General features: G+C 42.8%; 2 protein-coding genes across 2 annotated transcripts in view; one reads left to right on the plus strand and one right to left on the minus strand.

Annotated features, from left to right (window-relative positions):
- Nucleotides 1-3450: 3450 nt before the first annotated feature.
- LOC104161842 (propionyl-CoA carboxylase beta chain, mitochondrial-like) lies at nt 3451-13406 on the plus strand. Its single transcript, XM_009700409.1, has 7 exons — nt 3451-3538; nt 5684-5807; nt 7120-7227; nt 10330-10430; nt 11612-11710; nt 11931-12024; nt 13136-13406. Exons 1-7 carry the CDS (start codon nt 3494-3496, stop codon nt 13255-13257), a joined length of 693 nt encoding a protein of 230 aa, XP_009698711.1. The 5' UTR covers nt 3451-3493; the 3' UTR covers nt 13258-13406.
- A 3997-nt stretch (nt 13407-17403) lies between these two features.
- STAG1 (stromal antigen 1) overlaps nt 17404-25387 on the minus strand; it is a gene marked incomplete at its 5' end in the record, with an annotated part of 79913 nt that continues 71929 nt past the window's right edge. The window contains 5 exons of the mRNA XM_009700420.1: nt 17404-18308; nt 18404-18484; nt 20188-20302; nt 21246-21356; nt 24031-24202. Coding sequence (XP_009698722.1) covers nt 18285-18308; nt 18404-18484; nt 20188-20302; nt 21246-21356; nt 24031-24202 — 503 coding nt within the window. The remainder of the gene's footprint in view (nt 18309-18403; nt 18485-20187; nt 20303-21245; nt 21357-24030; nt 24203-25387) is intronic.

Consider the following 25387-nt stretch of genomic DNA (forward strand, 5'->3'; position numbering starts at 1 on the left):
TGCCGGCTGGGGTTAAACCACGACATTGCCTCCCAGGCTGACCGTGTAGTTGGCAACACAACAAAGGAGGGACTCGAGTCATTTCAAGAGGGGGAAAAGCAGCGACCGTCTGGACTTTTATCAGAGAATTTTTCCAGGAGCTAGAGGGACAGCCAGAGAGCCAGCACGGGACTGTTTGAGTTGAGAGCCTTGCTAGTAGTGTTAAAGACAGAGGGTGTCAACAGAGTAAAAGCATTTTGACTTGAGATCAGTTGCACCCCCAGTTCAGCCCTTTCTGCAGGGAACCCATAAGAGGTTGTCGCCCTCTCCTGTGTGGGAGCTGCTCCTGACTTTGTTCCCTTCAGTTCTGCGGATGTGTGTGATGGATGTCGGGTGGTTCTTACAGGCGTGAAGGTTTTTAACGTGAGTCAGGAAGGTTACCTTCTCTTCAGTTCTTTGCAATGTCTTCGAAACTGTCTGTTTGGGGACCTTTTTTTTTGGATCGATTTTACAAATCACTGCTCTGGTACATGAAATACATTGTTACTATTAGAAAAATAAAATTGCCAGTTGCTTTTAGAGAATGGTCAAACAGGTCAATTAGTTACTGGTCGGAAAGTTTTCTGAGATGTTGATTTTTAGGAGTTTATTAAACTGGAAGACTGTTCTGGTTTGATAGTGACAAACCAAATCTCTTATTTGGTAAATTTGGGGGATTATCTCTGAGGTTATCATGTTCTTTCTAAGCATTCAACAAATTGTACTGGGATAATTACCCCGTATAGACTTGAATGTGGTATTTTAATTTCATTATAGAAACAACAATCCATTTTTTTCATTAATATATCTTATAACAGGCAGTTTATTTTCTTGTGAGAAGCTGTCAGTTACATTGTAGCTACTAATGTATAAGAGATTAGTTCTTTATTTTGTTCAGGGAGACAATCTTTTCCGTGGCACCAGATACAGTATTAGAGGATCAGAGTATAATAAATGCAATTTGTACTAAGAACTTCAATTTAGTAGCCTTTATACATGTGAAGACAGATCCATTTGTTAAATTTGCCCTTTTCTATAGCAGCATCTCCAATATTTCTCCTGTTTGTGGTCTTAATGCTTACGTTGGTATTATTTCATCTGGACAGACTGACATCTTAATAGACTCCTTTTGCTTTGAATTGATGTGTTTGATCCTGCAGCTCCAGTCAAAGCCCATTCCTCTAGAGTAATTTCTTTCTTAATGCATCATTTTCACACCACAAAAAATTGCCACGAATAATGCAAATTAAATGTAACGTACTTCTGTCTTCATTGTTGAGTCTAGAAGCTGATGACATTGTTTTGTTTTGTTGGTTGTGTTTTTTTTTTTCCTCTCTTCTCCAGGTAGGTAGGTTCTTTGTGGTGTTGAAAAACGTCAGTCTTGGTTGCTGAAAATTCTGTTGGTTGGTTTTTGATGTCGGTGGCCTGGGTTCTAAAGAGTTGGGACGTTCCTTAGAGTACCAAGTTGTCTAATGGTGACTATGTCCTCTGCCTTTGAAGGGTGTCTCATTCATTGCCTTTGGTATATTGTATGGTGTGATGTTACCTTTAGGTGTCTTTGACGATAAACAAATTTTGTTTCCTCTGAAGTACACGTACAAATTTCTGGCGGAGGTTATTATCAATTCTGGGTAACCGCATGCAGTTTTACTTTTGTATTGAATGAAAACCAGTATTGATCTGGGTGAGAGTGTCCCAGGCTGCCGCAGGCTTCAGATGACGGCTTTACTGATGCGCAGCAGTTCCTCCCTGATAAGAGGTTGAGAACTGTGTTTCTTACAGATCCCACTTAAGCCCAGTGACTCTACTAGCAAGCTCCACGTGTCTTTTTTCTGTGGTGATTTGAAGGAGACTTTCAAACTTGTTATAATTTCCCTCAGTACTCTACAGCACTGTGAATTTGTGGGAACAATAATTTCATTTTTCTGCTTTACTTACTCTTTGGGATACCACAGGTAATGGACAGAATTTGGAGCACATTCGTATCTACTTTATGGACAAGAAAAAGTTTTAGAATCTTTGTAGCTTGGGGTTTAGTGGGTTAAAAGTGGTTGTTTTCATCAGATTAAGGTTTCATTATATCATTTTATGGAAATATTTGCACGCAATACTCTTAATCATGTGGAAAAGATCCTTGGAAGTGTTGCTGTCAGTTTTACTCTATTAATAGAGTTATTTCTTACCCTCTTGGCAAGGAGTTGTGCCTCTAGTCCTGTGTATGTGAGGGAGCACAGAGACAGCCATGGGGCTTGCACTGTTAGGTTGTGTCCGATTTTTGACAAACTGCAGATCACTTCCTTTGGTTTTAAATTGGGTGTCTAGAGCCTTGTGTTGCCTTGTTCTAAATGCACTAAATCACACCGTTGTTAAAATAGTAATTCAGTAAGAACTCCACAGAAACACCACTTATAACAAATATAGATTGGTATTTTTATAGAATAGCACCAATATAATACTCCCTGAAGTCTCCTCAGTGGTGACTCATAAAAATTGACACCCGCCTCCCCTCATTGGGACTGCGAATGAATCCAGAGACTCAGTGAATGCTAATGCTTGTGGGTCCTTAATGAAGCCAGCACAATCAAAGATGGAGGGAACTGATCGTGTCAGCTGCCAACAGGGAGGTGGCATTTTTGTTACATGTAAAGCTCCATGTGAAGTGCATCACTGTTGAGTTAAGCAGAGTAACGGTAAAGATTTTTTTAAACACAGCCATTAAACTGAAGAAGCTGAAAGCAGATATGTTTTCCCCACCTGTGAATCTCTGCTTGTTTGGTGACGGGGGAAATAAGTATGGAAAGGTTCCCTACGGTTACGTGTATTCAAAATCACAAGTGCACAATGTGGGCAGGGAAAGAATGTGCAGCTCCTGAACTTTGTGTGCACAGTAGATCCAGGGATGTGACAGGAAACCTTGCTCTGCCGTTGGGAGAAACCATTGTTTCCAAGTCCAGCTGTAAGGACTGGAACTGCTGGCTAAGCAGGCTCTTCTGCTTCTGCCGCTCCACACTTGTTCTGCCAAATCGTTTTCCCCATGGTGGAACTGCGCCCCAGCACAGTGTCCCACGTGCCTCCGGTGCCCCCGCAGACTGCCGTTTGGGCGTTTGCCTGCCTCCCGCGTTCCCTGCTCGGGCTCCGCAGGGGTAACGGTAGGCTCTTGCAGTCAAAGAGGAGAAATAGTATTTCCAGGAGATGGGTTTGTAAGCAGAGATGTCTCCTTCAGGAAGAGATCCGTCAGGCTTTTGTCCTCCTGGTGCGCGAGGGCTCGGTGGCCTGAGGCACAACCTGCTGAGATGAAGAGGACTGTTTCGTTTCCCCGTATTTGAGAAGCAGTTTCCGTGAAGTCTTTGAGAGGTGGAATTGTTTACCTGAGTTTTTGATCTTGGTGTTGGTCTGATCTGTAAATATTGTTGCTCACACTTAACTTATTTTCTGCAGTGACCGTTTGGTTCCTGAGCTGGATACAGTTGTCCCGATGGAATCTACAAAAGCCTACGATATGCTGGATATCATTCACTCCGTAAGTCTGCTCGTGTGAGCACTGTTGCGATTAATATGGATCTATTATAGTCTGTGTGTAAATAATTGAAAGAAACCAATAGAATGGCACTGAAGAGATACATATATGTATTTATTTTTTTAGTCTTCACACATTACTGTTTTTACCTGTGTAGTAACCATGAATGAAGGGACAGCAAAAACTGCAGAAAAAAAAGATTTTAACCGTTGAAAGGAATCCTAAAATTTCTTTTCAGGATACATCATCTTATGCTGCCTGCATAACTGTACGGATGAAAGATGCTGTAATCCGGTTTTCTCTTTAGGGTCAAAATCCTCTCCCCTCTTGTCTTGAGTTCTATCCCTTGCCCCCCTCCCTGTATCTTGTTGCAACTGTCTTGAATTCTGTCACTTTTTTATAAAAAAGGTAATAAGCTACATAGAGTGCATTCAAAGATTTACCCTACTCTCTTTATTCTAAGAGACAGTTACGTACACTGACAGTATGAGAAATTTTTTTTTAATTACAAGTCAAGCACTCAGAAGCTTGGAAACTCCAATGTTAAAGTTTCATTAAGTGAGGCAGATCTCCTGGGAGGGTGATGGGGAAGGAAACATCTTACTGTTTTTTAAAAAACCTCAAAGCCAGTATAAATAATGGAGGTTTTATTAAAGCAGCATAGGCAGTGCTGGTAATTCTCTTGCCTAACTTAGAGTACTTCATTTTTCCAGTTTTGACAACATAATACATTATAAATGCTCGGGCAGAGAACAGGGTTGTAAAAGAAGTTTTATCACATGAAATTCTTACAGCTCCCTGTAGAGCAGCCTGAGAGTCCGAATTTTGAATATTAAAACTTCCAGCTGCTGCTTCTGCCGCTGAGATGTTGAATGGCAGATGACCCAGGGCTCTGAGGTAGATGATGAAGCTAGGTATAACGCCATTTCACAGGCAGCACGTACAAAGGGGGGTAGTTCAGCTGTGTCTGTAGGACCTTTACAGATTTCTCCCTTTTGCTGTTTTGTCTGTCTCTCCCCACACGCGCATTCAGTGAACATGCTTCAGTTTGCAACTGGCTGCATTTGGACTCATTTTAGTGGAGAAAGCAAGCTCAGGATGTTTTTAATCTCTGGACTTTTCCATTCTGAACTTCAGTACTACCTGTTCCATGTTAAAAGGTGGCATTTAAAAAAATTCTGAAGTGAATTAGGAAAAAAAACACCAGCCCTCCCACAGACTTTTGAGAAGTATTAAGGAAAGAAATAAAACTACTTTAGTAATACTTAGATTTTTCGCAACTTTTCATTTGCCTCAGTCTCAAAAATGACTGCAGTCTGTATAGGCAAAGTTGTCATCAGCAGCTGAAAACAAGGAATTCCAGCAGAAAACACCAGACACCCATGTATAGGTGTCGCTACTGCTCCATGTATAATTACCATCGCTTTTGAACATGTGAATTTTGATACTGCTGTGTACACCAGTGGATGTCACTTTGTAAAGCGCACACTGGAACTTCAACCCCGGAGAGAACCGCAGCTACCAAGGATTCGTGGTCCCAGGCAGCTGTGCTGAATGTAGTGCGCGTATGCCTCTGCGGCTGCCAACGGCGTTTCTCCATGCTCCGCCGTACTCACCGGCGGCAGCTTTGGGGGAAGACGTACACAGCAGAGCGTGCTCTCTTGGCCTCTCTTAATAAAGTGCTCTCAACTTGCAAAGAAATAGAGTGGTTTCTGAGCTCCATGAAGTACTATTTGCTTTTTATTGCTGGAAATTGTTCTTTAAAAGTGTTGTATGCCAATAGTTAAGCCGCGAGAAAGGAGTTCTTAACATGTGATTTGAAGTTTTAATTTGTTACAAGCTAGGAAAAAAGGCTCACTACAGAGGAAATGTCCTAAAGATGTTCTCTGGTGGAGTGCTTCAGTGGCAGTTTGGATAGTAAGCGCAGCACTAGTTAATTCCTGGAATGAAGGCTGCAAAGAAGACTAAAAGGTTTCTTTCTCTGCCGCCACCCCCCCACCCTCCCCATCCCGCTTTTTTTTTTTTTAATTCTGCAATTTTTGGAAAGTTCTGATGCTAACGTAACTGATTTTGTGTTTGCCTGTGTATATAAATATGCATAGATATCTCTGTGCTCATTGGGGCTCTGCCGAACTCTCACCCTTGCAGATTGCTGATGAAAGAGAATTCTTCGAGATCATGCCTTCCTATGCCAGAAACATCGTCGTTGGCTTTGCCAGGATGAACGGACGAACTGTTGGGATAGTGGGCAACCAACCCAAAGTAGCATCAGGTTGGCCTTGGCTCTACCAGTCCAGTGGGAAACTTTTTAAAAGTGTTTGTGCCTCCTCTCTGTTCTGTCTTTTTTTGCATCTAGCTACGAGATGAACTGTTTGTGTTTTCTGTGGTCCTCCACTCATTCTCAGTTTTTCTACCACTTTCTTGGTCTTGAATCTCATTGTCGTGCAGCTGTGAGTTGTAAAACTAACTGAAAAACAGGTAACTTCTTTAGTGGATCAGCAAGGTGATCTTGCTCACAGGTCATTAAATGCCTGCTGTATCCAGTACAAGAGGAGTGGTAGGAGCACACATAAAACAAGGTGGGTAAAAGATCACCACTTACTTGGCAGCAGCTGGCAATTAACTGGATTAAACCTACGGTGGAAACTGCATACATAGTTCCACAGCATTAAAATGCCTACAACTCTTCGATAGGGTGAGGTAACTTTCTTTTTTTGCTCAATTTGCTATAGCTAGAACAATGCAAAGCTTTCACATGTACAAGTGCAGGGCTCTTGACCTCAAATAATGTAGATGTGAAGGTACAACGTGTTGCTCTAGCTAAGATCACCCCTCTTAACTGTCGAGGGACTTTGCTTTCTCTCCTTACCTCGGTTATTTCTGAAGTGGTTTTCACCAATCGGAATTTTCTGGTTTACTCCTTGTTTTTAATTTTTGTGCCCTTTTGTTTGGGAAAATCAGATGACCCAGTATGATGTTTTATTCTGTTGTAATCTTTACAAGATGTGTTTCAGAGATGCTTTTATACAAAATGTGTTTTGGTTTGATATAATAGTACATAATATAATTCTAAACAGCACTGAAACAGAACAGAAATACTTTGCAGCATGTTTACCAAAAATGCTGATCTTTCTCAAAATAGTAGTGGACCATTTAATGGTTGTGTGTGGTGGTTTGTTTTTTGTGGTGTTTTGTTTTGTGTTTTTTTTTTTTTAAATGGAGAACTCCGAAGCCTTTCAATACAGCTGATTTGAAAAATAAAAAAAGAGAAAATTACAGGAAAATATTTTGAAATAAAAAAAATAAACTGCTGCTTTTTTGGGATAGAAAGTCTTTATGCACAGAGGTCAGAAAAATGAAATGAGTACCTGTTGAACGTAGCTTGTACTCTAATCTTGGTTCTAAACCAGCAAAACTTCATGGCAGATTATCTCCACCTTATCCACAGATAAGCTTTTGTTTTAGAAGGACAATGCAGCTAAAATGGAGTGTGATTATTTTTTTTTTTTTTTAGTTGTCTTGAATTACTGCTGTTAGCAGATCATTGGAGTTGTTAACACTGTCCGATCTTTTCTTAACTTTAGGGTGCTTAGACATAAATTCATCTGTAAAAGGAGCCCGCTTTGTTCGTTTCTGTGATGCTTTCAACATACCACTGATCACGTTTGTGGATGTTCCTGGATTTTTGCCAGGTATGTCTTACCATTACATTTCAGTTCGTTCCAGGGGTGGTGTTGGTGTCAAAAAAACTCATTTTAAAAACTCTGAGAAGACCTTTACTGTAGTAGGCTTAAGCCAGGTCTTAAAAATCTCACTTTTTGGGACAGAAACTCTGTATTCTAAGTACAGTAGTCATCACAAAAGGATATTGAAATACTTCAGAAATTGCAGGAAAACGAAGGAAGTGCCTAACTGTGCCACTAATAACTGCTCTCAGTGTGCTGTGAGATCACAAAGCTTTGCTAGATGGATTTACCTGAGGAGAGGGTCAGTTTGTGCAGTAAGTTAATGCTGAAATATTTAGCAGTCTGCTGGAGGCACTGGGATGACCAGTTTGCCAGGGCCAAGTGTGGGCATACCACGCTCTGGAAAGCTATGTCCTATTGTCTGGAATTCCAGCACAATCGCAAAGCTGTGATCGTCGCCTGTTCAAGAAACAAACCCCTTGCATTCCCTGGAGATGCTGCCCTTGTCACAAACGGTATGGAAGTGACACCGTTTTCTTTATTATCATGAGACTCCATGTCCCTTCAAATGCTCAGCTGTTTATTTAGCTGCTGTTTTATTCATATGCCTGTGTGCTGGAGAGCCAGGTACCAGAAGGCCCTGCAAAGACTTGCGGCCTCCTGCGTGGCAGTGGGAAGCAGTCCACAGGATTGCCTGGGCGCGCAGCACTGCCGATTTGCTTGTGGGCGGCGAGCCACTGGTCAGCGCAGCGCTAGGAGTGGCAGGGGAGGGCACGGTGAAGATGCGTTCCATCCCAGCCTGCTCAGCACTGCGGTTACCAAACTAGGGTAGGCCCCTGCCGCTGTCTACCTTATCCACCAGCTTCGGTGACTGTACTTAATGCCCAAGCGTGTAAAAGGATGAACCCACAGGGGGAAGAAAAGTTATGTCCTTGGCTGCCATTGATTCAGTTGTACGCAACGCCCCTCTATGTATCTCTGGAAGCCCAGGTTCTTCCATGCTGCAAAGTGTTTTTCAGAAAAAAATGCCCGTGATTTAGAAGCTTTAAGTAAATCAGTAAGGAAAGGTCTGAGATTAGACTTGTTTCAGTATAGGCTATGTGAGCAGTTAATGTTAAAGTGACCTGTTAGAAAACGGGTTTTGAGGGGACTACAAATGTTATACTGATAAACATGCCAAGTCTTTCATACAATTGAATGTAAGGTTAACACTGTTGTATAAACCAACATTTACCCTCAGGCCTCTACGTCTGTGAAAGCATCAAGATGTCACTAGTCAACATTCCAGTTCTTATTTTAATACAATGTACATGGCATGTTTTACCAAGGAGGCAATACAGAAGGCATTAACAGAACCTTCCTCTTCCTCTTGCCCTCTCTCCTTTCTCTCCTGCTGTAGACACGCCCTCCTCCTCCAAGCTGGACCAAGCAGCAGCTTCGTTCACTTATTCCGGGGCCACCACAGGAATCTAGATTTGGACAGTTGCTCAGAATCCAAGAACAAAGCAATTTCTATATAGCTAATTAAAAATAGTAACTTAATACTGCATTATAGAATGTTGGTTTGAAAGTGGATAAAGGGAAGATAGATGAAAGTTGAAGAGAGGAGATCTGAGGCTCGATAGTGATCCTAAACTGTTGTATTTTAAGGAGTTTGGCAAGATTAGTACGTTAGCGTTAGACAGTTCAGATTAAATAACGAATTCTGAGGGTGGTGGTCACGTGATCTCCCCATTCAGTACAGAAGAAGAAATAATCTGTCACATCGGCTCACAGAGGTGTACAAAACATCTCACAGTGTTAGGGACCCAAACATTTTAATAGCCCCCAATTTAATAGGTGTGCACAGAGATGACTTTTATAGCTGGATAAAACCCTACGTTTAGAACAAGTTTGGGACTGAATCTGTGGCCAGAAAAGAGTTTCTGTTAATTGGCCATGGGTGACAGTGTAAATGGTTCAAATAACACGCTTCAAGTATAAGGTCATTCAATTGTTAAGTGACTGGCTATTCTGTTCTAAGTGTGAGTTGGAAACCGAGGCTGCGACTCGATTACAGGGTCTGCGAGTGCTGCCCAGCTTCTGGGTGTGGGCTGCGCATCCCCGCTGCGCTGCGTTCAGGCTGCTCCTTGGGAGGTTCTGCGGGCTTGACGAGTCCCATGGCTGGAGGGAGATACAAGAGCCAAAAGTGAAACTGCAGTTGAGAACAGACATTTGTAAGTGTAGGCATAAATAGACACTCAGATTACTTTTGAGGGGAAGCATCAAAGTCAAGCTACCAAACAGACTACTGAATAAGTTATTAACAAAAAATATCAAAGGAGAATTTTTACTTAAAAATCTTGCATTAAAAAACCAAATAAAATCATCCACTAAAAAGATTCCAAAGTAGTCTACAAGGTTATCCCTCTCAGGTGCTGAAAGCAGAAGTCAGTAGGCAGGTAAACTGCTGGACAGTAACTGTAGAGTTAATCCAGTGGTCTGAAATTCAGAAAGCCTAGAAAGTACGTCCATGGGATTGCTGTTTCCAAGTCAGGTCAGCTGGGCCCGTGTGCTGACCATCCTGTAACGCGGATGACTTGTGTTCATAGTGCTGCATGTGACCATTCGCCAGAAGCACCTGCTGTGAGAATCCTTAGAGAGGAATTCATGCTCTGTCTTTTATGGTCCGTCATCTTGGGCTTGCTTGAAGGAAGACTAGGATAGGTCTTTGGTAGCCAAGCTGCCTTTCAGAATGGTCTGGAAAAAAGGGAGTTTGGAAGAGTGGGTTTCTGGAGAAGTGAATCTAGGTTGTGTTTTTTCACTGCTAGTCACAGTTGGGAGTCTTGAAAGTGATGTAACTGTGCTTTGTTCCTAGGAAGATAGCAGCTTGTGAGTGTTCTGGTTCTGTGACCTTACATACAAATATATGCTGCTTTTGGCAAGGGATTTTTCACAGAGTTGCTCAGTATCTTACGGAGAACGTTGCCTGGCATTACCTTCTCCTGGATATTGACAGGGCTCCGCTTGTTGTTAGGTTTGCTGCTGGTAATGGATGATGACAAGTGCCAAACTGCGTATGGTGTTTGTGAATTCCCTGGAGTCAAAACCATTATTGGTTGGTTGTAGGTACAGCTCAGGAGTATGGTGGAATCATACGTCACGGTGCAAAACTACTGTTTGCCTTTGCAGAAGCAACTGTGCCTAAAATCACTATCATCACCAGAAAGGTAAGTTGGCACAATCCCATGGTGTTCTTCTGGAGTTCCTGTTTGCAGTAGTAGCAATGTTAGTAACGCGACGCTTTGTCCCTCTGTCCCACCTGTGCTTTCTATTGTCGTCACATCTCTGTTTGTCCCGTCTGGCAACACCTCTTTATCTCAGGTTACAAGAGGCCACTTCTGTTCCGAGACCATTACCTCAGTTCCTTTGGTCCTTTTGTCTCCGTGCCCCTCTGAAATCATGTGTTGCTGCGCTGCGCTTTCTCCCTGGAACGCGTTCCGTCAGGTGTTTGTCCTCTGTCACCCAGCTCGTCTCACTGAGGACGTGCCATCTGTTTGCACACAGCAAATCTTTCTCTATTCTTGTCACTTCAGTCTCCTTTTCCAAAACCAGTGCTGGCTGTATCTTTCTTCTGCTGTGTCTGCTCGCATGGTTTCTCTTCTTCCATACACTTCTGCTACAGTCTATTTAATTTTCTTCCTTTCTCTTTTTCTGTAAGGTACCTGATGCCATCCTGCCATGAGCTCTGTCGACCTTCTGGGTCCTCAAGGGCTTAAGCTTTTTCCTTGCTCATCTGCCCTTCCTGCTTGTTTTTCTGATTGGCTTTTGACTTACCACAGTGAAGTGAAAAATTAACTCTACTTCCCTCTGTCCTTTTGCCTTCTCTGAATGTTACCATCCGTTGCTTCCCCAGCTTGCAGCCTTGCTGTAGTTTTCAGTAATGCTGTGGAACGGACGGTGCTGCTGGTTGCTCTGCAGTTCTGCAGTGTCTGTTCATCACTGCTGTCTGGATCACTTCCAGTACCAGAGCGGAGCACTGCAGAGGCCGAGTGCTGCGTTCCCTGCCCAGGAAATGCCAGAAGCACGCCGACTGGTTTCCTGGTGTGCATGTGCAGGGTGCAGGTTGAGGCCTGCTGTTCCAGATGATACACACTGATTCCTCTCTACCTGCCATCAAGAATGGTCTTGGTTACCAACAGCCCCCTTCCTTCCTCTTTTGTGGTTCTCGCTGAAGAGACGCCTAGTCTGAGGAGATTGTTGTAGCAAAATGGAGACGCTCAGGCTCTCTTTCAGGTAAAAGTTAGCCCCACATGCTTGTCTTTGGAATAGCAGAAGCTGCAAGAGGAGTGCAGGCTATTGCTGCGGCAAGGTCACTTCACACTAATTGATCCCTTGGTTTTTGTTCCAGGCCTATGGAGGTGCCTATGACGTGATGAGTTCAAAGCATTTAAGAGGAGATGCAAATTATGCCTGGCCTACTGCAGAGGTGGCAGTGATGGGTGCCAAGGTAAATCCAGGCTGACTCTCGCACCGGTGCGCAGCAGCCATCGACGCCTTCACAGTGCCGCAGAGGCGGCCGAGCGAGATGAAGACAAGTGGTGTTTTCTCTGACACAGCTTACCGGAAAGCACAGTTGTATACTGAGGGGCGGAAGGGGCTGGTAAAGCGGACAGCTTTCCTCCGTACAGGCTGAATCAGTCACTGACCTGTCGACTTCATCTCTCTAGGGTGCCGTCCAGATCATTTTCAGAGGAAAAGAGACAGATGCAGAGGCAGAATACGTGGATAAGTTTGCAAACCCCTTTCCTGCCGCCACGAGAGGTACGGTTATCTTGCACATTGTGTCCTCTGATTGAGTTTGCATTGCACATAGATAAATTTGTAGCTATTGAGTAAACTTTTTGCTAGTAAGTTATTTAGGCAGGACATTTGTATCCAAGTCGGAAAGGTGATGCTTAACCATAGTTTGTGCATGTGAAGGAAAAACACATCTAGACACAAAACACATCTTCAGATGGAAAGAAACCAGTGAGATGTGGGGGCTGCCCTGAAAAGCATATTTTCAATTTTGTAGATATTAGGAAAGCATCCCAAAACTCACCCTTTTCCTTAAAAGTGCAAGTGCTTTGATAATCTATTCGACAGTCCTAGACGCAGACCAGTGGCCTTAAGAAAGGGCTGGAGTCTAGTTCAGGTCAGTGATGTTCCCCAGGACTCTTTGGAGGACATGTTTCCAGTGTTTTTACTTCTGAATTTTACTTCTAGCCTTGAGGCATTAGCTGTGCTGTAGGAGGCAGTTCTGTAGCCTCTGGAGCCAGCTCTCTCTGTTTCCAGTTACGCTGGCTTACTCTGTGGATTGGTTTTGTACTTAATTTAAATCCCGTTCATAGTGCCGCAGAGCTGGGGAGACTTAGCCAAGCTGTTTTCCCCCACAAGCAGCACGTACAGCATCGCTCCCTCTGGTTTGGCAGTAGCCTCTCTATTACTGCTCTTTGAGCCAGGAAAAAAACCAGAGCCCTGCAAGCACAAAGTCAAGGGCTGTCTCTTGTAATCGACACTGCTCAACCTTTTGGTCAGACTAACGGTACTAAGACAGAAGGAGATGGTATGTCTAAGGCTTGGCAGGAACAGGTGCGGCACTCGGTGAGTAAAGCCCTCTCCTGAACATTTTTTGGCTTGCTAACTTTTGCGAAAATTAAAAAAAGCAAATGTTTCTAATTCAAAAAACTATTGACACCAGCAATATTTCCCCTCCAGGCTATTTTTAAATTATTCTCTTGAGTTAATTGGTAACTTGTGAACTGTTTATTCCAAATACTGTTTTGGTTTTGCTAACTTACATTACAGCCTAGATGCAGAAGGCTGAGAGGCAAACACTTCATGGTTGGTCAGGGTTTTGGTTTGTTGGGGTGTTTTTTCTTTTTTTTTACAGGGTTTGTTGATGATATCATCCAGCCTTCGACCACCCGCAGGCGCATCTGCCATGACCTCGATGTGCTGGCTAGTAAAACACAGTCCAGTCCCTGGAAGAAACATGCTAATATCCCGCTGTGAGTGTGAGGAGGGGCTGGGCCATGCTGGAAGACATGGCGGTATTCTGAACATAAATATTCTGTTTAAGTTACTTTGCAATGGAAATGTTTCTTTTCATTTTGATTTTGCTAATGACTTACCAATAAATCATAGTACATCTCTCATTTAATTTGGGGTCTTACCAGTTTCATCTCTCTAAACCCTTTTTGGTGGGTTAATAATCAATGCAGCCTGCCGCAAGCGAGGTGTTACTAACTGGTCAAGGCCAAATGCTCCCTTGGCTCCTTCATTCCGTAGGCCCTGGAGGTGGCTCAGAGAGGCAGAGCCGCAGTGACCTCTCACGGCGGCGAAGTCAGATCCCAGTGGAGTTCAATTCTAAACCTGGGCCCACCTTTGGGGTCTGACTCTACTTCCTGCACCACAGACTCACGGAGAGAAAAATCCTGAGCTTGGATTTCAGTGCACTGGAATCCAGGCTTTGCTGATCTCAGACTAACCTGTTCTGTTCCTCTGCTAGACTGTCCCGAGTTGCAACTTTTACGTGCTGGCCGCAGCAACACTGGCTCTTGGGTCGGTACCAGTGGCCTCCAGGCTGTGGGCACTGGTGGTACAGAGAAGATGGAGCCAGCCTCCCCTTGATGGAGAAGAGAGAGTGTGCCCAAATTGGAAAATGGGCAATTCTGGTGGGACATAAAAATTCTTCTTCCTGAGCGTGGGGGACTTTTCTCCCTCAGCAGAGGGTAGAGGCCTCCAGAGGCCCCAGCCAGCCTAATTTTTTTCTATGATTATTTGCCAGACTTGCAAGGAACCACTGCAGTAGATGTTACTACTGATCAGCCCTGGGCCCTGTGCTCACTCTGCTCATTAGAAGCTGCAGTTTAACTCCAGCCCCAGAAGGCAGTGAGTAACGGCTACCCTCGTGGTTAGCACTACTGCAAACAGCTGCCGAGCACGTCAAGTCCTGTAATGACCTGTCTGTTGTAAGTAACCTCAGTAATGAACAGCACTATATTGTAAGACAGAGAACTACCCTACCTGCACACTGCAGCTGCTTCTCTTCACTCTCCAAGCACATGCCTGAAGCGGAAGATAGATAAGATGGTGACTTTCCAGGTCGCACCTCTTCCCAGGTGGGTGCAGCCGGTGCCATAGTGAGTACAGCCATGGAGCCTGGAGCCTGTACCTGGGGGCAGGGGGGGAAACAAAAAGGCCACAGCTAAAAATCATCTGAAAGTGCAGTACAGAAGGAGCCTTTCAAGTATGAGTCCCAGCTCCATAGGTTTTTGCAATAGCTAGAGGCAACACGTTCAGGTTACAGATACACTGTCTGTCCTGGCTGCAACCACCCTGAAGTGAGCTGCGTGAACATACCTGGTTGTATCTCAGCAGAATCGCGCTCTCTGAGCGGGTGCCTGTACCTCCTGCCCCAGGGAACGGAGCTGGCTGCAACAAGAAGGGAAGGTAAACTGAAACGTTATTATGTTGGGGGTCATTGCCAGGAAGTGAGTTCTTAGTTAATTGTGAGAAAAGGTGTAGTCAGAGTCTGTACGGACCGAGAGGATTTTCCAAAGGTAATTAGTAGCTGAGAGAGGGGTTAGTGGCTGTCCCAAGTTGAGAGGCAAAAGCTGCATTAAGTGAAGCGATATGCACACAGTTTCTTCAGCCTGCCCGGAGTCAGGAGGAGACACTAAATGAGAAACCCAATCGTTATTGTCACAGAGAAAAAAGTACAACCTTTCTTAATTGTTTCCTCACCTCATTCGTTCTATAGACTTCATCCTCTCTTCTGTCCCTTGCCAGCAGAATTTGGCTTTTATGGCCTCTTGATTTCCAAGCAGTCAGTTGTTCTACCAGTACCACGCTTTGGAAACACACTGGAAAGCTGCTCTGGCCACACTACTTGAGAGTGTCTTGAATACCAATCGCCTGCAGAAACAATAGATATAAAATAAAATCCTTTCAACAGAAAGCAGCCCTTGAACTTAGAAACATGACAAGTTACTTACGGTGTTCCACAGTGCATCAGGAGTTGCGCATTACTTGGAGGCAGCTGGAGATTTAGCGTTTGGGCTGCGTTTCGGGAGTTGTCCCAGAGTGCAGTTCAGGCCTTGAATCCTATCCCGGTTCCTCACGTGCTTTTTCTGACTCAGGTGATTTTTCTTTAGGAAGTAGGCCAGATGAGAAGTCAGTTCTGTTGTAGCACTACAGAGATGAAGTCATTCATGGGTAGGATAAAAATAGCACCTTTCTCTCTGAGACATGGGAATAACGGGAAGCTGTTTCCTTTCAGGAATTTGTAAAACTTCATTTAGCCCAGCTGGTTTTTAGACCTTCCAAGCCTTTACTACTTCCATTTCTTCCCACGTGGTCCAGTTCACTTCAGATGTACAGGGCAGGAGAGTGAAATTTTTCTTAAAATTTGTGACAGTTCAAACAATTACAAGTTTTAACAATGCAAACTTGTGTGATGACTTACCAGATTTACAGCAGTCTCGCAATAATCCGCCCCCCCGCCCCCAGATCAACCAAAAACCAAAAATACACCACAGTGGAGAGGGGGTGCGGGGGTGGGAAAAGACAGACCAGGCCGGGTTTTGCTTTGCTCTGGGGCTGGGTGGGAAAGGCAGCTGTAGGGAATCTGGTTGTGAAGCCTGGACTACGCGAGAACTACCTTTCAGTATTTCCTTGGGCTACTAATAAATGGGATGACAAGATGTGATGGTCCAAACGAGCATTTAAAAAGAAAGTTATAGTGAAGAGGGTGCTCATCATACTCATGATTTTGAATAGTTTATTAAATGAAAGGTGAAGCATCAGTTTTAAATTGTACAAAAGGAAAAAAAAAAAAACCTCATATTGTAAATGTACAATTTACAGAATTACTAGCAAAACCAATCAAGGAGACACTCATAATACAAAAACCTATTGACTGCAAACTGAACTGGAAACCCATTGCAGGTACCGTGATAATAAATGTTTGTTATACAGTATTCTACAATGTTACATTAGGAATCAGTTTTCCACACAGAGGACTGTGAAGCACAAGGTTCGTCTGAGACTATGACTCAAACCAGGCAGCATTTATTATGCTACTATGCTCACAGAATTATTGTGATGACAGTTTAATGCAGCCATTCCTGCCCACCCCTATTACTGCTGGGGTGGACGGAAGAGGAAGGGAGGTAATGTTATTTTTACAAAGTTCCAGCTACTTCTCAGGTTTTATACATTACCTGACCGACCTCTGAGGAATGGCTGAATTACCTAGTCAAACATTTTTGGCAACCATGTCTGAGAACTGCACATGTTGTAAGAACCAAACCTCAGCTGAGTGAAATGCTGGTTTGTTTTAAAAATTAGATTCTTTTCCCTCCCAGCAAGTAAGCACTGGGCTTTAACGTTGTTTTGTTTTTCAGTAAGCTTGTAACAGAAAAAAAAGCTCCGTGATTATTTTGCAGTTGCTAAAAAAAGCACCTCTAAAACTGCTGTGCTCTGAGTGGGTCAACCTGCTTTGTATCTCAAATGCTAGTATTAGAATGCAGAAAGGAAGATTAACATTTTTGGGGCTGATTCTGAGAGATACCGGAGTCAGTGCAAGTTGTGGATGGCCAGCACCTCTGATACCAGGCCAGTTTTAACTAAGTAGCAGCTACTAGGCAGAGTCATAAAATCGAAGCATAATGAAATTCCAAATTATTGAAGACATTGAAAGATCTCTTATTACAATGAATTAGCTGAGAATGTTTTGGGGGTTTTGGTTTTTTTTTGATGTTTTTAACTTTTTTGAAAAATCCTATTTTTTTTTTCCCAAAGAATTACTCTTAATATGCACAGTTAACACTGAAAATGTAGCTGTATTCCATTGTAAGCTTAAGAACTTCACCATCTAAGCACAAATTTCTATGCAGCACATACAGTACTTCTAACTGGCAAAATTAATTTACAAAAATAGCGCAAAAGGATATTTACGGCATGGAAAGTAGACTTTTTTTTTATGGTACAGTTAAAATTGCTTTTAGTATGCTAAAGTGATTCCTTTCCCCCACCCTTGAATTACTTTTTTTTTTTTAATAGGAAAGTTGCTGTTTATGTACCTTGGGTTGGCAGGGCTTGAAGTAGGTAGTAAAAACAGCAAAGTGATTACTTGAGAACCATTTGTGTGTTTTACTGAGAATACTTTATTTGCTGGTATAAGTTGCTAAAAATGCACAGAGCAAGTACCAATAGAAAATTTACTGTTTTTGTGTCCCCATGTGCTATATAAAATGAATGTTACACAGCATCTGTTGGAAAAGTGGCTTCACGGACATCTCTTACTTTATGTCCCATTATAAATAAAAATAAATCTTCTCAAGAGTATAAAATCTGGGTTTATCATATCAGAATCTGAAATTTTTTGGCAGAGATGCACGTCATTAGAATTCTAACCTCTTCTATAAGAGTGTTCTTCTCAATGCCTATGAGAGGATATAAGCGTACCATAATGTTAATCAAATCCAGTGTGTTCAAAAACACTTTTCTGTAGCCAGAACGACCTGCTTATAGCATCATTGCTAGTCAATGGCTGATAGGCATAGGTTTAATAAAAATGGCTAGCTTTTAAAACATAAAAAGGCAAATGTTAAAACTGTTTTAAATTGTACAGCAGAAAAATAAAGTTAAAAAGTTCTGTTTTCACTCAATGTTGTTTTCAGAAAACATATGTAGAACAGTGTTTATTTCAACAGCTGTCTTAACAATTTAAAACTTCCTCCTCATCCAGGGGGGGGAAAAAAAAAAATTATCTGTATTAGGACAGTCAAGAACAGGGATACAAATGATTTTTTAGGTCAGCCCTTCTGAGGTGACTGGATTGGCCAACATTCCTGTGTGTCATTAAGAAGTTCCTCTTCTTTCTGTCACTACAAAAAGGGACTGACCTTAATCATTTGGTTAAAAATCAAACCGTATCACATCAAAAATGTGGTTTTCATACAAGCTATCACAGTATATAGGCCTCTAGCTCTAAACAATAGAGTTCCAAATTTGTAAAATGTCTTCACCAGACTTCAGAACATAGGCATCCCAAATCCCTAGAAAAATGATTTAAAAGACAGAAATTAATTAGGTGTAATGATCATCAAAAAGAACCTCAGACAAAGAGCAAACAATACTAGTGAAGCCTTACTGAATCATCCTCAATGATAGCTGCGGAGTCAAAGAAGTCTGGCCTCAGTTCAGCCCGTTCTCGCCGGTTTCTTGAAGGTGGCTGAAAAGAGGAGTCAGCCATTTTAGAACATCACGTCAGGTACCGGGGTGTAAGGGATTGGTGTGGCTCTACAGGTAATGGGTGCTAACGCCGTTACCTGGTCCTTGTCATAAAAGCTCTGATACAAATGTAAGCCCTGACATAGGAGAGAACTTCGTAAATTCACATTTTACTTGAGGAACAGGGTAAAAGCTGATGGATTCTCAAGTAATTTTAATTCTGTGCTCATAGCTAAGGACTTGCTTAAGGCTCTTGCTGACTTAATGATGTTCTTGTACTAGGACCGTAGGCCAGACTGCATAAACACTGTCTTTTAATGGTCTTTATGCGTTTGAGCTTGTGGGGAAACTTCAGCTCTGACATGGTCAAAAAATGGATTTAGAAAAAAAAAGGTACTTAAGATGTCATAATATTTCTGAGGATTAAACCCTTTGTGTTCTGTCCTAGGAATGTCGGAGTAAATGTGAGCTTCACTGGCTTGATCAATTAATTCCTTCATTCCCTTGCTGTGCGTTACCAGTAGAAGAGAGATTTTACTTACTTGATAATCATTTGAATGCTAGTAATAACCTCAGTATTCAGCAGCAGCAACTGAACTATTGCCTATATTTTCTCTCCAAGACATTATAGCCCGGTCCTAAAGTAACCTATGCCCTGTTGTTTGGCTATGAAAGGAGAAATAGGAAGGCATACAAATGGTGAAGCGTATCACGCAAACTGATCCTTTTTCCCACTTTACAAGGAAAGCATTCGTTCTGAAGGGAGAGGCTAGCACAGCTCTAACCTCTACAAAGGAAATCCTGCCTGTACTCAGTACGTTACCGTGAAGGGACCTGAGGTTCCCATCTGATGACCGGAATCCATGCGGGAGCCAATTCCAGTGTAAGGTATCACCCACTACTGCCTGCTCTCCCTTCTGCTGTGCCAGCACAACTCTGCGTGTGGCTGTAAACTAACCGGACCTTGACTAAGGGTCCTCTGTCCACCCCACCTCCCAGAAATCAAACCAACCAGGAAACAGAAACAGCTTGGCTGGATCGGTTTGACTACAGTATGGCTGCAGAAAGAGCCAGATCAGCAAAAGAGTTAGCGATGGCTGTGACAATGGCACAGGGAAGGCAACAACACCTAGAATACCTTTAGAGGGTACCGTTTTCAAACTCTTCGTAATGTCAACTAACAACCGGCATCAAACGTTGTTACTGGATTTTTGAAAGTCCATCTGTACTTCCCGAGGCTGAGCAGGCAGCTTCGTGTAATACTCGATCGGCCGCGGTGAGCTGGTCTCACCTCTGTGCCGCACCAGTGCTGCTGCCCTTGGCTGACTGCGTGGCGAGCCGGAGCAGCCGCTTCTGCAGCGCACTGGTATGCCTGATACGCCATAAATCATAACCGGATTCTCACTGGTTGACAAGTCCCAGGTGCATGATGGTGCTTCAGGCACTTGCTAGTGCCTGAGTCCAGAATATTGGAGCAGAAGAGTGCTAAGCAACGCTCCTTGTGGTAATACGAAAAAAAAAAATCAGTTGGGCCCGAGTCTGCAGTTGTAGGTTCTAGGGAACATTCAGATCATTTCCCCTCTTTCGTGTTCAGACAACAGGAAATCAGGCTCAAAATTTTGGAAGTTTTTGTTTGCGCTTCTAAAATTCCTTTTAAATTATCTTTCATCCATTTTAAACTTGCTATTAATAAGATTTACTGACCAGATCAATGACCATTGTGTCCTCAAATTCTTCATTCATATCCTCTAGCTGACCTCGTGAGGACATCATTACATCTTCAAAGATGGGCTCAGCATCATCTTCCATTAGACCTCGTCTGATTAAATAAAGAGAAAGAAAAAGTCATTTCCAGGCATTTAAATTTCCCAACCATGATCTTTGTCATTAAAAAGAATGCAGAAATCCTATCCCTTAATGCCTTTGCAGAAAACCTTATGCTGCGAATAAAGCCAGCATGCTTTCTGTAACATTAACTGGAAGAAAATCTTACGTAAAAACAAACCTAGCACTTGCAGAGGCTAAAGTTGCAGGAAGTCTCGTGTAATATTATTATAAACAGTAATTAAATTTGTCTCTAACAAGAAAAGGGCAATAACCTCACTGTGTTTGCTTGCCGTTTTCCAAAGAGGAGTTACACTCTTTGCCAGGATCACTGGCAGATCCCTGGCAATCCAGCAGGGAAGCCAAGACCAGTTAGTAACGCTGTAAGGACTTAATCTCAGTAGAGACTCTGGCCCCCATCCTGAAACACTTGGGTGGATTGGCACGAGAGCACGTAGCACCTCGTACAACGGAACGCTTCAGCATTCATCCGCGTGCGTTCCCTCCATTAGATGCTCAGCGGGACGCCTTGGCAAAAAGATGATGTGGATGAAAGAAGTGTCAACAGGTTCATGGGAAGACTGGATGACACCTTGGAATAGTTCATGGGGAATTACTTCACAGACAAATCATGGAAATCCCCTGAAATGGAAACAGTTGAAGGCTGGGCGGGAGTTAACAGGGAGCTGTGTCGTGTCTGCCTGTCCTGTTCACAAGGTACCTGCTTACGGCCACACTCAGAGGCAGAACGCTGGGCTAGAGGGCCACACGGCCTGGTGTCCGTTCCAACACCACAAAGCTGTTCCTCTGCCTTCGTTAATAAGAGTTAAAATGTCACAGAAATTACTGGCAACAACCCAGAAAAGGTAACACGTGAAATGCGGCATTGTCACCTAAAATGGTTCTGATCTGGAGATGAGGATGCTCTGAACACTTACACTGCATGCCTTACACCAGTTCTCCCTTTCATGTAGTTCATTCCTGTCCTGTCCTTTCGATTTAAATCTTCTAGCTTCTGTTGGCCCAACCAAGATATCTGCATCTGGGGACTAACAAACATAAAGCAGCATTATGACTGAGAACGCTACCAATTTTGAGTTGGCTGTTTTTAGACAATATCTGTCTCCTCAAGTTTTGTGTCTGGCCGTGCTTCAGATTTAAGATATTTAAATCACATCCATCATTGTACACGTCTTCCGGATTCCCTTCCACAACTTGTCTCCTCTCACTGTATGTGCACAAAAAAAAAAAATCCATTAATTGTTGTAATAAAAACAGCTACATAAAATGCTAAGATTACTCATTCCTTAGTGTGATGTGCACCTGAAATGGGAGCACTTCTAACATTCATTTTATTAAATCCTACTTCAGTGTCTCAGATCAGGCAAAATATGAGCAAGAATAGATCCAGATTAATAACTGATGCACATTTTAAAACAAAAATGTCACACAACGTGAAAACCAAATTGCTTTTAAATATAGACCCTGATGAACTTAAGCGTCCAGTAACTTACCCACATGTAAATACCTTAAAGGCTGTATTTTTAATACCATCTAAATCCAGCAGTAGACAGCAACGCATTTGATATGATTTGTATATTGCAGCACAAGGAAATAGTAGTAAACCAAGTGCAGCTCTTCAAGAGCAACACCAGTTTTTATTTATTTTACTGTGCAGTCTTGTACCCTAATACGACTGACTTAATAAAGTGGGATAACCCATGTGAAAACAACCTAGAACAGAATATTCTTCTAGAGGTGATTAACCCTGAGGGGGGGTTTCTCCCACAGCTTCAGGCAGGGCCGGCTCATCAGGCTCCGGAGTAAAACCCAGTGACAGGAAGCTGTCCCGCTTCCCATAACTAATTACATGTTCACAGACAGGGATTTAGCTCAGCGATAGGTGAGATCAGAGAGGGTCAGAAAGTTCTGCCTCAGCAATTTTCTTTGTTTTGTTTTCACTGCAGAGTAGAAAAATTTTAAGGAGAAACCGAGAGTCACAACATTTTCCTTATAATCTAGAAGTTACGGCAACATCTGGGGAGGCAGGAGATTGGGAGGCAAATCCTTGACCTCCGAAAGGCAAGTAAGAGACATACACCCACACCTCACATGTGGTGGGATTAAGGTGAAAAGGTGCTCGGGGACTGCCATGAACAGGGGCTCTTACTCGGCTGTGCTCTCTTTGTGCCCAGCTGGGATTACCGGCCAGTCTGAGCTGTGGGGGTGAGGAAATCCAGGCCCAGGCCTGCCGTGCCTTCACCTGTTTACACACCAGCCCTTCTCCCTTGAGGCAGCACCAGCCGGGAACTCTTAGGCCCATGTTAGGCCTTTGCGCAGGAGCACACGGATCCGTGGCTGCAGCGTGAGCCAGCCCAGCCAGCCTGCCGCCCTGTCTCTCACACAGTCTTACGCTGATCTTACATGCTTAATATGGGACAGGAAAGTTGGCTGAACTTATTTATGGAAATGCCGAATATGATGTGCTCCAAAAACTAACAGGTATTTGTAGCCAGCTGAGCTGCAAGTATCTCTTGTGGTGGGCAGTGATTGACAGATCGTATCAAGGTTTAATCTGTTGCACTGCTGACGCCTGTGCACGTTACACACAGAACCAAGGGAGAAGAACAGGTTATCGTGCAAAAGAGTACATTTCTTTAGAAGTCGCTCAGATTTTTTGAGAACCTATGGTCACAAATTGGTAAACTTTTGATAGCTTGAATGTACAACATGGTGGTATACGTATACCCTTGTCATTTGAGACTGGAGAGCATCGTACCTTCCCAGGCAAAATGACCATCATTAATTATTTCTATTTAGAAAATACTACAGTTAAAGAATACAGGATGAAGCAGTAAAGCTTAGGATCAAGCAGGGTGAGTGCATGTTCTGGAAGAACTGGGAAGCTGGGGAACATGTATCAGGAAAACCATGATGGATAAAAGCTGGAGGAAAACCAAGAGGCATAACCTAGCTGTTTTATACTATACTGCATTGGTAAAAACCCATTTCATCTGGCCAGCATAATACGACTTTTTTATACAGATAAATCAGATCAGTACATTTGGCTATAAAAGTTATAAAAATAGTCTCCAAAACAGATATTCTGTATCTTCAAATTAATAGAAATAGCACCTAATAGCATTCTCTGAAGGCTTTGCTAGTCTTAAATAATCTACTGACGGATAATAACCAACGTTTTTTCCCCTCTAAATGGAGGTGATAAAATAGGAGTTGAGTGACAAAAAGTATGTATAATTTAGGGGAAAAATAAAATTGCGTGCAGGCAATTACCCCAGAAACAGGAGTTACCAGCTCAGCAGCTAGAATTGGATTGAAGAGTTAATTTACAAGAAATGAGTTAGGATGTCTGGAGAACCTTAAGTGTACTATGACACAGGGCAGAGGGAAAGGAAAGAGAACACCTAACAGAGAAAGAGTTCAATCCAACCTGGGGGCACAAGCACTAGGAAGATTTAGCCATAAGCGCGTGGTTATGCTATGAGATAATTTTAACATAAGGAATTTCTACCATGATTTGATTACAACATATTTTTCCTGGGAACTGAAAATAATCTAAGTATTGCTGAGCTATAGCCAAGACACTTCCCATTGTTTTTGCAAGTAAACACTGCATACATGGAGCCACAGACTATCTGTATAAATAATATGCAACTCCTTTGCCTGGCTCACTGTATTTGATATTGAAATTCCAACACTTACTTGTGTAAAAAATCTTGTTCAGATCCCTGCTCCGACTCGTGCTCCTGGATCTGCTCTCCCATTTGTCTCGTGTTCTCTCTCAAGACAGTTGAGGTGAGCTGTGGTGCTTGCAGTGTCCCTGGGGTATGGATGTTTTCATTCCTGTTCAGCCACGAGCCTTCTAGACTCTCATCTAGAAAAAGAACATTTACAATTACTGATGCATTTCTGATGACGTGCAGTGCAGTATTCACGGCTTCAGGATTCGTTCAGCCCACTCACTGAATGAATACCTTACATTAGTAATGAGAGCCTTCCATCTGCTGACACAATTAAATTAAATTAAATTAAATCCGTTTCATTTTAGTTGCAGCACCTTCTCCAAATTTGTATTTTCAACAGTTTAGTATCTTTTAAAACAGGCATGTCTTTAAGAGATCAACTGGATAAATGCTTGAAAGGACGAATTTTTACAGCTCTGATTTTGTGTTCTTTTAAAGAAGGATTGCTACCAGCTCTTCCTAGCACTAACAATTTAAAGTAGAAATACTTCACAAAAACAAAAATCATTGCCACCAAATATCGAATTGCAGCACTACCTAAACTGCTGGGTATCTTGCACACATATAACAAAGATAATTCCCAATTACTGAGTTTACAAGCTAAGTATAAGACTGTTAATTTCATATGCATCCAGCAACCAAGAGAGACTTAAACACGAAGACGAGGGTGGAGCACCAGCCCCACAAGCTGGTCAGCATAGGTCTTGAGGCACTTCAGTAAGAACCATTTCGGTGGAGTCCAGAGGGGGCATTTTAAAGAAGAGAAGCGGTCTGGCGGGTGTGAACTCTACATAGTGACTTCAGACAGCGTACAGAGAGTTGGGAGCAATGGCAGGAATGGAGGTGGGAAGGTGACTGAAGGCCTAAGCGGGATGCTGTGCTCATGTTGTGACGGAGCAAACCAGAGAGGAAGGAAGAGGGGGAACGTGAGGAGACTGTGATAGAGCAGGCAAGTGCGTATGGAGGACAGATGTAGAAAAAAACCTAAGTTGCTGGAGTGAGTGAAAGACAGGGGGGATGACGAGGAGAAGACAAGATCACAGATTTACTAACAGGAAGAAATGTGTGGTGAGAAAGTAGATGGGGATCTCAATGGATCGTTTCATTTTTCCTATGCCTTCTGTTACCCTTTGGGCACAAATGTAATCCAAAAAGTTGCCTATTTATTCTTGAATTTACCTTTGAACCTTTTTTATGTTAGGGATTTTTTTTTTTAAATCCTATTTATGTTTCATTTCCTTAAGGCATTGTGAAGAAACATCACAGAGCAGAATTACTTTCAGTAGCAACAGGGAATGCTCTCCAACCCAGACAGC

This window comes from Cariama cristata, unplaced genomic scaffold, assembly GCF_000690535.1.
Source record: "Cariama cristata isolate BGI_N322 unplaced genomic scaffold, ASM69053v1 scaffold3250, whole genome shotgun sequence".
NCBI lineage: Eukaryota > Metazoa > Chordata > Aves > Cariamiformes > Cariamidae > Cariama > Cariama cristata.

What these genes read in the sequence shown, in the direction of transcription:
- LOC104161842 (XM_009700409.1), top strand. Translation starts at nt 3,494, where the DNA reads ATGGAATCTACAAAAGCCTACGATATGCTGGATATCATTCACTCC. An exon ending in TGTTCCTGGATTTTTGCCAG is followed by an intron (nt 7,228 to 10,329) that starts GTATGTCTTACC and finishes GGTTGGTTGTAG; the next exon opens with GTACAGCTCAGGAGTATGGT. An exon ending in CTTTCCTGCCGCCACGAGAG is followed by an intron (nt 12,025 to 13,135) that starts GTACGGTTATCT and finishes TTTTTTTTACAG; the next exon opens with GGTTTGTTGATGATATCATC.